The 13,538-nt window shown below is 41.4% G+C and overlaps 1 protein-coding gene across 1 annotated transcript; it reads right to left on the reverse strand.

Moving 5' to 3' along the window:
- Positions 1 to 1,049: 1,049 nt before the first annotated feature.
- On the reverse strand, positions 1,050 to 7,570 carry Wwox (WW domain-containing oxidoreductase). The gene is made up of 9 exons (XM_080266141.1): positions 7,409 to 7,570; positions 6,692 to 6,792; positions 6,461 to 6,525; positions 5,541 to 5,777; positions 4,369 to 4,564; positions 3,678 to 3,857; positions 2,974 to 3,113; positions 2,089 to 2,210; positions 1,050 to 1,613 (listed from the first exon to the last, which is right to left on the reverse strand). The coding sequence occupies exons 2-9, from the start codon at positions 6,778 to 6,780 to the stop codon at positions 1,116 to 1,118; spliced, it is 1,527 nt and encodes a 508-aa protein (XP_080122267.1). The 5' UTR covers positions 6,781 to 6,792; positions 7,409 to 7,570; the 3' UTR covers positions 1,050 to 1,115.
- Positions 7,571 to 13,538: the final 5,968 nt, after the last annotated feature.

Genomic DNA, 13,538 nt, shown 5'->3' on the forward strand with positions numbered 1-13,538 from the left:
CAGGATTCTGGGTGCTTGAATGGGAGTGTGGCTCTTTTAGCTTTTATTAGTTTTTCATTCAACCAAGTTGAGGCTCTGGACCCTACCTCATCCCACCTTGGGGTGTGAAAGGTTTGAATGATGATGTAAGACAATAATGCTGGATAGATGTAGCCAAGATTTTCAAAAGTTTGAACTTTGCTAATCTCTTAAAATATGTTATAATATACACTATTCTTTCCATTCATGTAAACTTTCTTGCATCAAGTACAGCCACCTTTTACATTTGATCACAGTTACTGTATTTATTGGCTGTGCAGTTTTGAGATATTACAAAGTGAATGCAAGGGAAAATAAAGCCATGTTAAAACTGGCTGCCTTTATAAATGTCAAATATAGGTTACATAAGGACAGTCAGATTACACTTCACGATTTAATGTCAGATATTGGGTACTGGTACATTAAAACTCGAGCTACATTTTAAAATCTTGTACTTCAAATATGTTGAGCAAGAAAAAAGAATTATAAGTACATTATCAATAGCTCATTAACCCCTTCTATCTTATGGTGTATATTTCACTCTATAATTGTCTCTAAGGGATTTTATTCAGAGTAAAGAGGGTTTTAAAATTGGAGGGGTCAAACAGAGCTTTCATTAACCACATCACAGCTCGAGATGATGCTGGGATGGGATGCCTTCATGTGGTGGCACTGATAGAACTTGTTGACTAAGCTGTCTGGTCACACAAATGTCCCTCAAGTACCTCCCTGTCCCCCTGGAGGAGGATGGTGGACTGTTGGAAAAGGGCATGTTGAGACTGCAGTCCAACAGGTTCACATTACATATGAACCTGGAATTACAAGTACTATACCCATTTTGCTCTATCTTGGGCTAAAATTGCCACCTCTCCATCTTGAATACTGAGTTGTAACAACAGATTAACAGTACAATATGATGCCAGTCATCAAGGAGTGTTCTAAGAAAAATGTTGAGCCGTAGTATTATCTTATTCTGCCAGAGAGCTACCGTTACATAGTAAGCTGCAAAAAGATGACAATCTGGACCAAGTTAAAGTAAAAAAGTGTATTATTGCTAGAAATCAAGGGGTGAATGTGGTAAATGCATCACTCAGTAACTATGATGTTGTCACTTGCACATTACACTGTTCTTTGCCTGGATCATCATCTCCATGGTCTGTCCTGCTTACATTACAACTGGCTCTGTCATCCTGGCCAGACTCTGAACTCTTGCCACTTTTTGTACCAACCACACTTATATCGGAACTTAACTGTAGAGCACCTCGGAAGCTGTGACTATACTCTGGACTGCTTTCTTCAAATTTATCACCAAACTGATCTTTTCCAACTCTGGCCTGACCATCACCATGCCAAATCTTTTCAGTATCTTCCTGTGCAAGTCCTTGTTCACCAGTCAAGTGTTGCAGGTTGAATGATCGTCTGCCCAATACATGTTCAATCATCCCAACGGAGGTGACCCAAAGACGGCTGGCCAATACTGAGTCTAGGGCGGCAGGTGAGGGTGGGCACGGCACACAGTTGCTGACGTACACACCACCATACCTGGCCAAGTCTGTGCTGGCTGCACAGAATACTGCTGTTGCACATGCTTGTTGCTGCAGGAGGGGAGAGAGAGAAATATTTATATCTATCTATCTAGCACCTTTAGTCTTGTAAGGGATGGCCAAAATAAATATAATTTGTTTTAATATACAGTACTCTCTTCTGCTGCACATACTTGTTAGCACAGGAGGAAATAGGGAGAATAATATGATTTATGAGCTGCTAACTGTAATGCAGCATCTCAGCCATAAGATGAAAATTACCTAAGTCAATAAGACTGTCAGAAAGTGTGAAACTAAGGACAAGTAGGCTGTGTGGAATGCAGTTACGTATAGGTGATCTTTATTACAAGATATGTGCTACCCTCAAGTGATTCTACGTCAAGTGACAAGCCAAATAATTCCTGTGCAGTAACTTAGTTCAAGTCACAATAAGATCCAAGTCTTTTGCTACTTTCCCTTTTCTCAATAATTTTAGTTCCTGTCTAAAAAATATTCTCAACTGTATCACATGCAGGCAGTCACTAACCAATGACTTAGTGAAGGGTCGCACTAGAGCATGGAGCAGCCAGTAGCCCCACCAGTTACGTGTGAGGCTGGTAAAGACAGCATTCCCTGGGTGCACAGCGTAGCAGTTTATTCCTCGGTCACCTGGAATTGAAGGAATAAGATCATCACCATCATCATCATCTAACCCTGTGTTGCCCAATGAGAAGCATAGGAGCCTGGGGCTAGGCAAGTTGGTCTTGACATTTAAGATGAGAGTGACCAGCCTCACTCATTCCTGAGTGGCATTATGTGAGCAATAAACCCCAACCATCTGTTGGATATAAACTTACACAGGCTCAATCCAATTGGAGAGCCTTAATTACCCACTAAACCACCAGGGGCCATAATATGGTAACTATGTATAGTTACCATCCAGTATAGTAAATGGATTCCTGATGTACAGGAAACCATTTGGCTTGTAACTCAGTGTAGAGTCACCCGTAGACAGAAGGAAGAGGAAGGAATGATGGAAAGAAAGACAGAAAAGGAGGAAGGAAGTGAGGAGAGGGCAGTCACTCGAGAGCAGCACTACACTGAGTGAGTGGATGGTGAGCGTCCCCACCTACCACTAGAAAGAATAAATAATCATCATTAGTATTATTAACATTGCTGCTGTATTACTATTATCATCACTGCCATCATCATCATTATTACAAAACCATCATCATCACCACCACATGAACACCATATTATCATCATGTCAACACCACCACCAGTGAAGCTGCCTGGTCATACAGATGTCTCAACTCCCAGTCCCCCTAAAGAAAGAAGATGGACTGCAGGAGAAGGGCAAAATAAGCCTGCAGTCCACTGGGTTCACATCCAGCTGAGCCTGGGGCCACAACAACCACAAGGGGATACGCACCAAACCTGCGTTGCATCTCCAGTGCAGTGAGAACATTGCATAGCTTGCTGTTGCAGTATGCCTCAATGGGCACGAAGGAAGAGGCATGGGGAGGCGACAAAACCTCCTCTGATATATTATTTTTGTCTATCTTGGCGAATCTGAAAGGAAAAAAATACACAAATCACCTGGTATGTTCACTGATACATCAAAGTACCATACACCATACAAATCCTTTTTATCTGTCAATGAATACAACCAAGACTACAAACACGAATAAAACAGAATATAACTGAGACTACAGATAACAGGGAGAACAGCCTGTGAACCTGGGCAGAGAGAAGGATGACCTTGATCAGAAGTGTTGTATCATCATCACAGGCTTCATAAATTATCATTAAATGAAAAAAAAAATGAGGACTTGCACACAGCTTTATGTTCTGGTTTAATAATGCAGCTTTTACAATACAATGGAGGCTATTAATCAGTCATATTGTACAGTATCATAAAAAATTGGGGACTTTCTCACAACTGCATGCTCCCTGGTCCCAAAAGGGAGGTTGGCTGACCACAGGACACATTAATTTTATCCTGCAGTCCACTGGGTTCATGTTTAGATGAGCCTATGGTTGCAACTACTATTACATCTAAGTGACTTTCCAAAAACAACGACGATCTAGACTATAAAGTGACTGGAAGAGCAAGAATATAAGAATGAGACTAACCTGTGAGCCTCAGCAGAGACGAAGATAATCCTGGCAGTGGGTGTGAGGCGCGGGGCAAGGAGTATGGCGAGGTAGAGGTGTGACAGGTGGTTGACTTGGAAGGTGCTCTCATACCCGTCGCCAGTCACACTATGTTGCGATGCCAGGATGCCAGCATTCAGGATCAGCATGTCACAAACGCTGATGGAGAAATTCACAGCAGTTACGTTTGGCTAGACTGGGTAAGGTAAGGTACAGCAGGGCAGTTACGTTAGGCTAGACTGGGTAAGGTAAGGTACAGTAGGGCAGTTACATTAGGCTAGACTGGGTAACGTAAGGTACAATAGGCTTATGTTATGTCATGTTTGGTTAGGTCAGGTCAGGTCAGTTTGCTTTGGTAGGTATGGTTGTGTCTGGTCTGGTGTGGTTAGGTCATGTTGGGTTTGATTTGGTTGAGTTAGGTTAGGTTGTTAAGTCTGATCAGGTATAGGTTTGATTAGTTTAGGTTAATTAAGGGTCACAGAGGTCATTAAATTTAATCTCAAAAGATGACAGATTGAGGTAGAGTTACAACAAATGGCCAACTTGGAAGATGATCTCGTTCCCATGGCCAGTCATGCACCCAGGCAGCTCCACCACCCACTCATATGAATGCCACCACTTGAAGGCACCTCCAACACCACACCCCTGGATCCACCCAAGAAGTACCCACCTGAACCTGAGTGCGAAGGTGTGTGCAAAGGTGCGCACACTGTGTAGGGAAGAAAGGTCCAGGTGCAGGGCGTGGCAGATGGCACTGGGACGCTGGGACTGTAGAAGGTTGATGGTTTTTTCGGCTTTACTCACATCACGACAGGCAAATATAACTGTACATCCATGGTGGGCCAGTGACCGTGCTGTTTCATACCCTGGGAAATACAGTGCTGGTAAGTTCTTGTTATATGCTGTTTTTTTTTTTTTTTTTTTTTTTTTTTTTTAATTACTTTTTTCTGTGTTTTTGTTATATGCTACTTTTTTTTTTTTTTTTCTCTCAAGCTTCATCACACCATGACATGCAAATATAACCATACATCCATGGCAGGCATGTGGCCACACTGTCTTGTGTGTGGAAAATACAGTGCCATTAAGTCCTTGTTATATATCACCAGTTTTTAACTGTCCGAGGTACACTTCTTTCCTTTCTGGTGGCTTTACATTGAGTGACAAGCCAAATGGTTTCCTGTAAGCCAGGGAACCATTTACAATGCTGGATGGTAACCATATAACCAACACATATGTGTTCCATTCGTGTCAACAACTGGGTTAGTGCCCCTCCCTGTCAAACAACTAACTCAAAAGTCAGTCAGCCACCCCTTACAGGATTGTGGCATCGGGCTATAGGCAGACAGAAAGGTATCATATCATGACAGATCTATATAATAATTCTTTCATAACAGGTAAATAATTATGCTGTCTAATGCCGTAGATTTTAAGTTCATTTATTCATCATCCAGTCCTTTATTGTCCTATCAAGAATGCAGGGGGACCTGAGACTACATAACCAATCCAGATATTTAAGGCAACAGAGGCCAGCTGCTTGCTGTTGAGCAGTGTTACATAAGCAAGCAATAAAACCCAACTGTTCCTTGAATTAAAACCTTTATGAGCCCATAGCTAATTGGAGCACCTTGAACAAATTGATCCTAATGTCTCTGTCTTTTCACTGAGGTGCTGGAGAGGGATGCCTTCATTTGGTGGCACTGAAATAATTGGACAGTTATACAAATGTCACTTAACTCCCTCCCTGTCCCCCTACAGGAGGACTGTTGACTGCAGAAGGGCAAAATCTGCCTGCAGTTCACTGGATTCATGTTCATATGACCCTGGGGGTGACAACATTCTCACCTATGCCAGAATTTGCCCCAGTCACTACCGCCACTTTGCCACTCAGGTCCCGGCCATGCAGCACCTGAATCCCAGTGGAAGAGGCATCGAATCGCTGCCGAAGGTCATTCAGTGAGCGGGACTCTTCAATGGCAAAGGCCAGTCTGGGGTCGGTGTAGGTGGTCTTGCGGTTAATGTGGTCAACAAAGAACACCTTGCCATCTTCTGTGATCTGACGCTCCCACCCAAATGGAAGCTCTGAAACACCATGACAGGAAGGAGACAGGTGGGCATTTATTAGAACCTGATACATTTATTAGAAATTCATGAACTGTATTATAGTACTGTACCCCTACAATGTCACTGATTGCATTGCTCAGTTGACCCTTGTGTGGTGTGGTGCGGTGAGGTCCGTTCTCCCCTTTGGGGCTAAGATGCGAATGAATGTGTTTGAATGGATGAGTAAATGGGGAGTGTGTCGTTCTGTCTCGACTACCTCCCTTTCCTTGGGGGAAGCAGCCTAGGTATATAGATAGATAGATAGACCTCTACAAACTGTCTGTACAATTTTCTCTTATACAGTATAAATTAATGCAGTGGTGCAGTTTTTCTTTATGTGAAAATGCATACAGTAGCATACACTAATGTTAAGGCATTTTTTTTTTCCATATTTATTCAGTAGTATTTAGTGTTCTGGAGAAAAGATGAGCATTACAGTACTTAGAGTGTTCTGGAGAAAAAGATGAGCATTATTTAGAGAGATAATACTGTACTTTTTCCTCCAACCTGACCTAAAGCTTACATCTCTTCATTTTGCACTGTGATTTGTAACACCAGTTTAACACTAAAATGGTCTTAGTTGACAGAGTAGATAGACAGAAGATAAACAGAAAACAGATAGATACAGTAAACAGATAACCAGACAGAAATTCCTGCCTCACCCCCAGTAACACGTTTCCTCTTGTTAGTGCGCGGGTGATTCCACTGAGTTGTCTTGCTCCCATGGCTGGTCAGAAAATATTACATTACAAAACGGACCTCAAATAGAAGGGGAAAAATAAAATCTGTATTAAAATATTCATGCATCCTATAATTTAAGAACATTTCAGGCCACCATTATTAAAAAAACACAAAGTTCCTTCAGAGGTTATATACATCACAGCTGAACTCACTGAGCATAGAAGACAAATCCATCAGCAGTACAGCGCTCCTCCCAGCCTGGTGCCATCTCATCCTCACTGTCAGTCTCGGGCATCTCCATCTTTACTCAGACCTGCAAAGTTTTCTCATAATTCCAGCCTCAACGCCAATCCATCCCTAACTATACTCTTTCATTCTTAATCATGAATGTGGGGCTGCAACAGCTGATTAACATGAATATGGTACTAATCATGAAAAGCTATGAAAAGATGTAAAGCCACAGTACTGTCTTATTCTGCCACTGAGTTATGTGAAATGTGCTACAAATGAACAGAAACCCAGGCCAAGGTATCATGAGAGAACTATAGTTAATCTGTCCCCAGCTGTTTCATTCTCAACTTAAACCTAACATACTGGATTGGGACTGAAACAATATGAGAATGGATTAGTTTAGGGAACAGATCAACTTGTTCCCATCTACATTACTTTACATCCTTACAGGCCTATGAGGGGGTGAGGGTAAATTTTAAAAGCATCAAGAGAATATCATAGGAAATATGGTTGGACTGAAGCACAAACTGACCACCAATTTCCAAAGACACTGAAATGAAAGGGAACTACTGTAAACTAACAAGTTATAAAGGGCTTTCTCATTAGTGGTCAGCCTAGCTTGTCAAATAATAACTCTGCTACACTGTGCTTCGTCTCATTTAAGATTACTGCAGTGCAGAACTTATAATATCTATTACCTTCAGACGATCTAGGCTTTAGGGGGCGTGTCGAGTAGCTCTGGTGGAATTAGTTACCCTTGTTTTTGTCTCCTTTAATGGGCCTGACACACATATATTACCACTTTCAGCCTCCCATGACTCACTCTCAGCTAAGAAAAATCATCTGGCATTAGCTACAACGGGATACTAGAGCTGTCCAGACCATGAGAGGGTTAAATATTCGTGGGGGTGGTAAAGCTGTCAAGAAATTGGTCCCTGTTCTAAGATAAGATATTGGTTTGTTTACACCTGTCATAATTCAGTGAAACAGTGTCATCATTTAACTGTTTAGCATTGTATTTCTAATTGGAATATGGATTATGTTACAAGATTCTATACAAGCAATGATATATATTTTGAAACTGCTGTATTGATGCATTAAACTGAAAATAGTACGGAGTCGACTGGTCCTCAATTGAAGATATATTTTTAACAGTGATGCCAACACAGAGATTTGCTCGTTGACAGGTATTATTCATTAACGCTACAGAGATAGTCACTTTATTACAAAACACATCAGTAAGGACAATTTTGAGTGCACATTATAATTATATACATTGATTCAAGGTAATTTTTAGTCCAATCTATGCATACAGAGTTGATCAATATAAGACTTATCAATTCTCCTCGATATGGTAAAACTGTTCCCGCCATCAAAGCAAGTTGTGTGTATAGTCTTGTATTCCTTTGGTAAGTGCTATTTTATGTGGCTGAGCGTATGATTGCATTGTAAGGGACGGGTTCTTAAAAACTCAGAAGATTTGATAGTGGTAATTTGCTTCCTAGTCCGGTATTTGGTCCGAAATTCAGATGTGGGGAAAGTGGATATAGTGATACTGAGTTTACGGTCAGCCCAGTAAATTTTTTGCTCGAAATTATTGTGTTGGATTTTAATAGCATCCTCAGTTGGGGTGAATACGTCATGGGGGGAAATTTAAGTTCATGGGCATCACCAGGAGCTTTGCATGTGTATTTGTTTTTCCCTCTAGGGTATTTGGTATATTTTTCGCATGCATTTAATTCTTCATCCCTACGTGTCAAGTGGGGTTGGTGGAGGATTAGTGCCCCTCCCTGTAAAACAATTAACTCTAAGCCCTTGGCCACCCCGTTTGGGATACATGGCGTCTGGCAATGAATGAATGAATGAAAAAATTTAATTCTTTGTGCCAATAGTTTCCTGATGATAATGCTTTCTCAATAAACTTCTACTCATCATGCCATATGATGGAGTAGGCCTACGTTATTGTTTTGATCGGGCCCCACTGTAGACCTTTTAAGCTCAGCCCAGAGATTTCCAGGTTATTGTCAAAAAAAAAAAAAAAAAAAAAAAAAAAAAAAAAAAAGCCCTCCATCTTTTTCAAAGCACTTCTTCAAGACTAGTATCACATTCAACCTTTGTATTAATGTGTTTTTACAATTCTTCATCAGTACTACAATGCTGCTTTACTTCCTCATTTGTCTATGTGTCTCTCCATTCCTATGTTTTTATCATCTTAACTCAGCATTGAGTATAGAGAGATGGCTGGTTTAGGGCAAGTTAAAGGAGTATTATTTTAGGTTGGATTATGTTAAGTTAGGGTAGATTGGATTGCTATATGGTTAAACTTGATTTCCTACTTAAACGAGCGATAGAAAGAACGGAAGAGTACCAGGTATGTCTGTTGATACCCCAGTACTAGAAAATGGCCTTTGGAAGAGTCAAACCATCTTAGGTATTAAATGTGAAGCCTGGGAGGAGACCTGTTTGTGATTTCCCTGTATGACATTTAGGCGTATGACTATACTGTAGATAGATAGATCGACTGATGAAGCAAATATTACTTGGTGAGCAGAGGGAAAAAGGAAAGTGATATAACGACACATGAGAAATATTCCTGATTCTGCCCATGGCCCGTGTTGACACACATAAAAAATGTGTCTGACTTTACTTCACCTTAACAGTCTACCTGAAAGGGTTTTACAATAGTTTTATTATTACTTTTATCACAACAGTGCGTGTGGATGGTGAACTAAGTGAATTTTTCTCTTTGAAAGTTGGTTTGAAACAGGGATGTGTCATGTCTCCATGGTTGTTCAATCTGTACATGGATGGGGTAATAAAAGAGGTTCAAGGTAGGGTAGTGGATGTTGGAGTGGCCCTGGTGAGAGAGGATAGTGTTTGGAAACTCCCTGTACTGTTGTTTGCAGATAATACTGTGTTGTTGAGTGAAGACGAAGGGGAGCTGCAAGGCTTGGTGGATGAGTTTGAGAGAGTGTGTAAGAAACGGAATCTAAAGGTGAATGTAGGGAAGAGTAAAGTGATGGTCTTTGAGAGAGGTGAAGTTAGTAAATGTGCAGCGAGGTTGGATGGTGAGGAATTGGAAAATGTGAGTACGTTTAAGTACTTGGGTAGTGTGATGAGTAAGGATGGAGGTTTGGAGGGTGAAGTGCTTGAAAGGGTACAGCAGGGAAGAAAGGTTGCTGGTTCTTTGAAAGCAGTGATAAGAAACAGGGAAGTGAGCATGGAAGTGAAAAAGTTACTACATGACAGTATTGTGATACCAACTCTAATGTACGGAAGTGAAGCTTGGACATTGTTGGAAGGACACAAGTCAAGAGTGAGAGCAGTGGAAATGAGTTATTTAAGAGGAGCCTGTGGAGTCACGTGGAGAGACAGGCTGACGAATGAGGATATAAAGGAGCGTTGTGGTGTTGATGTGGATGTGATAGGAAGTGTTATGAGGAACACACTGAGGTGGTTTGGCCATGTGGAGAGGATGGAGGGTGAAAGACTGACGAAGAGAGTGTATGTGAGTGAGGTGGAGGGGGGAAGAGGGAGGGGGAGGCTGAGGATGAGATGGAGGGATGGGGTGGAGAGGTATATGAGAGAGGGGGATGTGAGTTGGGAGCAGGGCAGTGAAATGGCGGGGGACAGGGCGACTTGGAGGCGATCTGTTTGTGGCCACCCCAAACGGGATTGAGGCGTCTGGCAATAGATAGATAGATCACAACATGTTAACTAAACCTTCCTATCCTCAGATTTACGCACTAGACCTCTACAGTATACCCACAGATTTACATACTAGACATCTTTACCTACAGATTTACGTACCAGATCGCCATGGAACTGGAGGTTTCTGGGTTGAATGAACGTGGTGAGGTGGAGGATATGGTTGAATTAGACTCGGAGGATGAGAACCAGCCTTATAATGAACGTAGAGGCTGGAACAACCCTGATGATGATGATGATGATGATGACGACGACGATGGAGGACGTAACAACCCTGAAGAAGAGGCCATAGAAATGCCGCCCCGTGGTAATGATGAGGATTTGCTGTTCCTTTATCTTTTTTCCCCTTTTTCTTGGACTTGATTACAAAAAGAGACAAGAAAAAGGCAATATATAACAAGGAACTGCTGGACTGCCATCAGTTTTCACATTCATATTCACTTACACACTCATACAGTACGGTATTCCTTTATAGATGCTTGTAATAATAATAATAATAAATAATAATAGTAACAACAATAATAATAAAAAATCCAAGGGCACTGCTCACCACAAACCCTGACCTTCATCATGTCTGGCAGAGGGTGGCGGTGAGGGAGGTGAAGCAACAGATGCGGCAGGAATTAAGCCCAAGAGAATCGTCAGGAATCCACAGCCCAAACTGGATGCACTGAGGTGATTGTGAAAGACTTAACCCCTTCATTTTGATTACCTTTTATTTATTTATTTTTTTTTATTTTTTTTTTTTTTATGTGAGGAAGAAGGAACCAAAGGCAATGAGCCTGTAAAACTATTCCTTCCAAGAGAAAAACAAAATATAAGAGAGAGCCAAATTCAAGATCCGATCATTTCCAGATGCCTGGACACACTGCGTTTGAAAAACTGGAGATCATAGGAAATAGGAAATACAGACAGAGGGAGACAGTTCCAGAGTTGACCTGTTGCATAAATGAAGGACTGGGAGTAACGGTTAACTCTTGCATTAGAGAGTTGGACAGAAAAGGGATGAGAGTTTGCTGCTAGATGGGTGCTACGCGTCCGTCGTAGGGGTGGAGGAATGCATGCAGACAGTTCAGAGGAGCCGTGACCATTGAAGTAGCGATAGAAAAGAGATAAAGATGCAACAGTGCGGTGAAGAGACAAAGGTTGAAGGGAGTCAGTAGGGGGAGAGTTAATGAGGCGAAAAGCCTTTGACTCCACCCTATTGAGAAGAGCTGTATGTGGGGAGCCTCCCCACACATGAGAGTTGTACTCTACACAGGGGCGGATAAAACCCCCGTATAGAGTCAACAATTGTGCAGGGGTAAAGAAGGAACGGAGTCGGCTTAGCACACCCAATCTCTTGGAAGCAGATTTTACAAGAGATGTAATATGATCTCTCCAAGACAAGTCCCGAGTAAATGAAACCCCAAGCATGTTCAAGGATGATGCAGGATTAAGCTGAATATTATCAAACATTAGTGGGTATACCTGTGGAAGATTTTGTCGGGTTGATAGGTGCAAAAACTGAGTTTTTGATGCATTAAAAACAACAAGATTATTTTTACCCCAGTTAGAGATATGATTTATTTATTCATCCATCCATCCATCCATATTCTAATCCTCTGTTGGCCTATGAGGAGTGTAGGAGCCCAGGGCTAGGCAAGTTGGTCCTGACATTTAAGATGAGAGTGACCAGCCTCATTTATCCCGGAGTGGCATTATGTGAGCAATAAACCCTAACCACCCCTTGGATATAAACCTGGACAGGCTCAATCCAATTGGAGCGCTGTAATTACCCACTAAACCACCAGGCGCCATAATCTGGCTATGTGGTTACCACCCGGTATGTTAAATGATTTCCTGGTGTAAAGGAAACCATTTGGCTTGTCACAGTATAGAGTCACCTGTAGACAGAAGGAAGAGGAAAGAAAGACAGAAGAGGAAGGAAGAGAGGAAAGGGAAGGCACCTGAGAGCAGCACTGCATCGAGTTAGTGGATGGTGAGTGCCCCCACCTACTTTGCATGTTATAATTTTTTTAATTTCTATTTTTATGTATTATTTACTTATGGTATATTTTGTGGAGGGTGAAACACTGACTTGGAGAGAGTATATTCCTTCATTAGTCACATCAGTTTATTTATTTATTATTTACTCACATACTTTTTATAGAGGAAAAAAGACTGACTAGGAGAGAGTACATTCCCTTATTAGGTACATCAGACATACAGTATTAACAGAATAATATCACAGTATATGATGATTTTCTATTTCCCTTCCATATCTCATCAACCTGTTGGTCAAGTACGGTAGTTAAAATTTCCTCATCCTGTTGAAGGCCTTCCATGGGTTCAAGTCCCAAGAGGTGGTTGGATTTTTTTTTTTTTTTTTTTTTTTTTAAGTCATATACCACCAAGGGAAGTGGCTGGTCATCTGCTGTTAACCCCTTCAGTTCAGTGGTTTCATATTTCATTTTAGTAAGGCCACCAGACAATATTATTTTGTTTAAGTGAAATCTATTGTACCTTTTGAGTTGAAGGTTGTCTTTTCCATTTTATTCTTACCTTCACCTGATGATTACTGTTAGCTACCAGTATGTTAAGCATAGGATAGACTTTTCAGTGTGCAGTGCTAGATATTGCTTTGATACCTTCAGTAGTACCAAATCCCTTTCCCATGTTCATTTAATACTTTTGGGTTGGAGCAAGAATAACGTAAAATGAACCTCACCCAGCTTCAGGGGTTACTGGAGGCTATGTCTAATGAGTTCATATAAAGAAACCTCTCCTGATATGAATTAAAGTGCAGATAGCAGGAATATAGTGAAGACTATGTCACCAAAGTGAAAAGAATAAATGTACTGGACTACAGTAGCCTAGCCTCAGGTCCCTAGTGTTTGATGGGGTGATATGGAATTGCTATTACTATTGCAGTCTTATCTGGTGCTGGAGTTGCCTTCATGTGGTGGCACTGTTTTACCAACTGCCCAGCTCGACTGTCAGTTTATACAAGCATCCCTCAGCTACTTACCCATCCTCCAAAAAGGGGAAGGTTGACTTTAGAATGACAGCCAAATTCTGTGGTCCAAGAGGTGCAAGTCTTGATGAACTCCAAAGCCCCAACAACAACCATCTTATCTA

This window comes from Coenobita brevimanus, chromosome 2 (assembly GCF_032717465.1).
Source record: "Coenobita brevimanus isolate Jiangsu-jjx chromosome 2, ASM3271746v2, whole genome shotgun sequence".
In the NCBI taxonomy this organism is placed as follows: domain Eukaryota; kingdom Metazoa; phylum Arthropoda; class Malacostraca; order Decapoda; family Coenobitidae; genus Coenobita; species Coenobita brevimanus.

Bases quoted from the DNA above. Each gene is read 5' to 3' on its own strand.
- Wwox (XM_080266141.1), bottom strand. From the start codon at position 6,780: ATGGAGATGCCCGAGACTGACAGTGAGGATGAGATGGCACCAGGCTGG. The intron at 4,565-5,540 runs GTGAGAATGTTG...TGTATTTCCCAG, and splicing joins TGGGGCAAATTCTGGCATAG to GGTATGAAACAGCACGGTCA. The intron at 1,614-2,088 runs GTTAGTGACTGC...CCCCTCCTGCAG, and splicing joins GACCCTTCACTAAGTCATTG to CAACAAGCATGTGCAACAGC.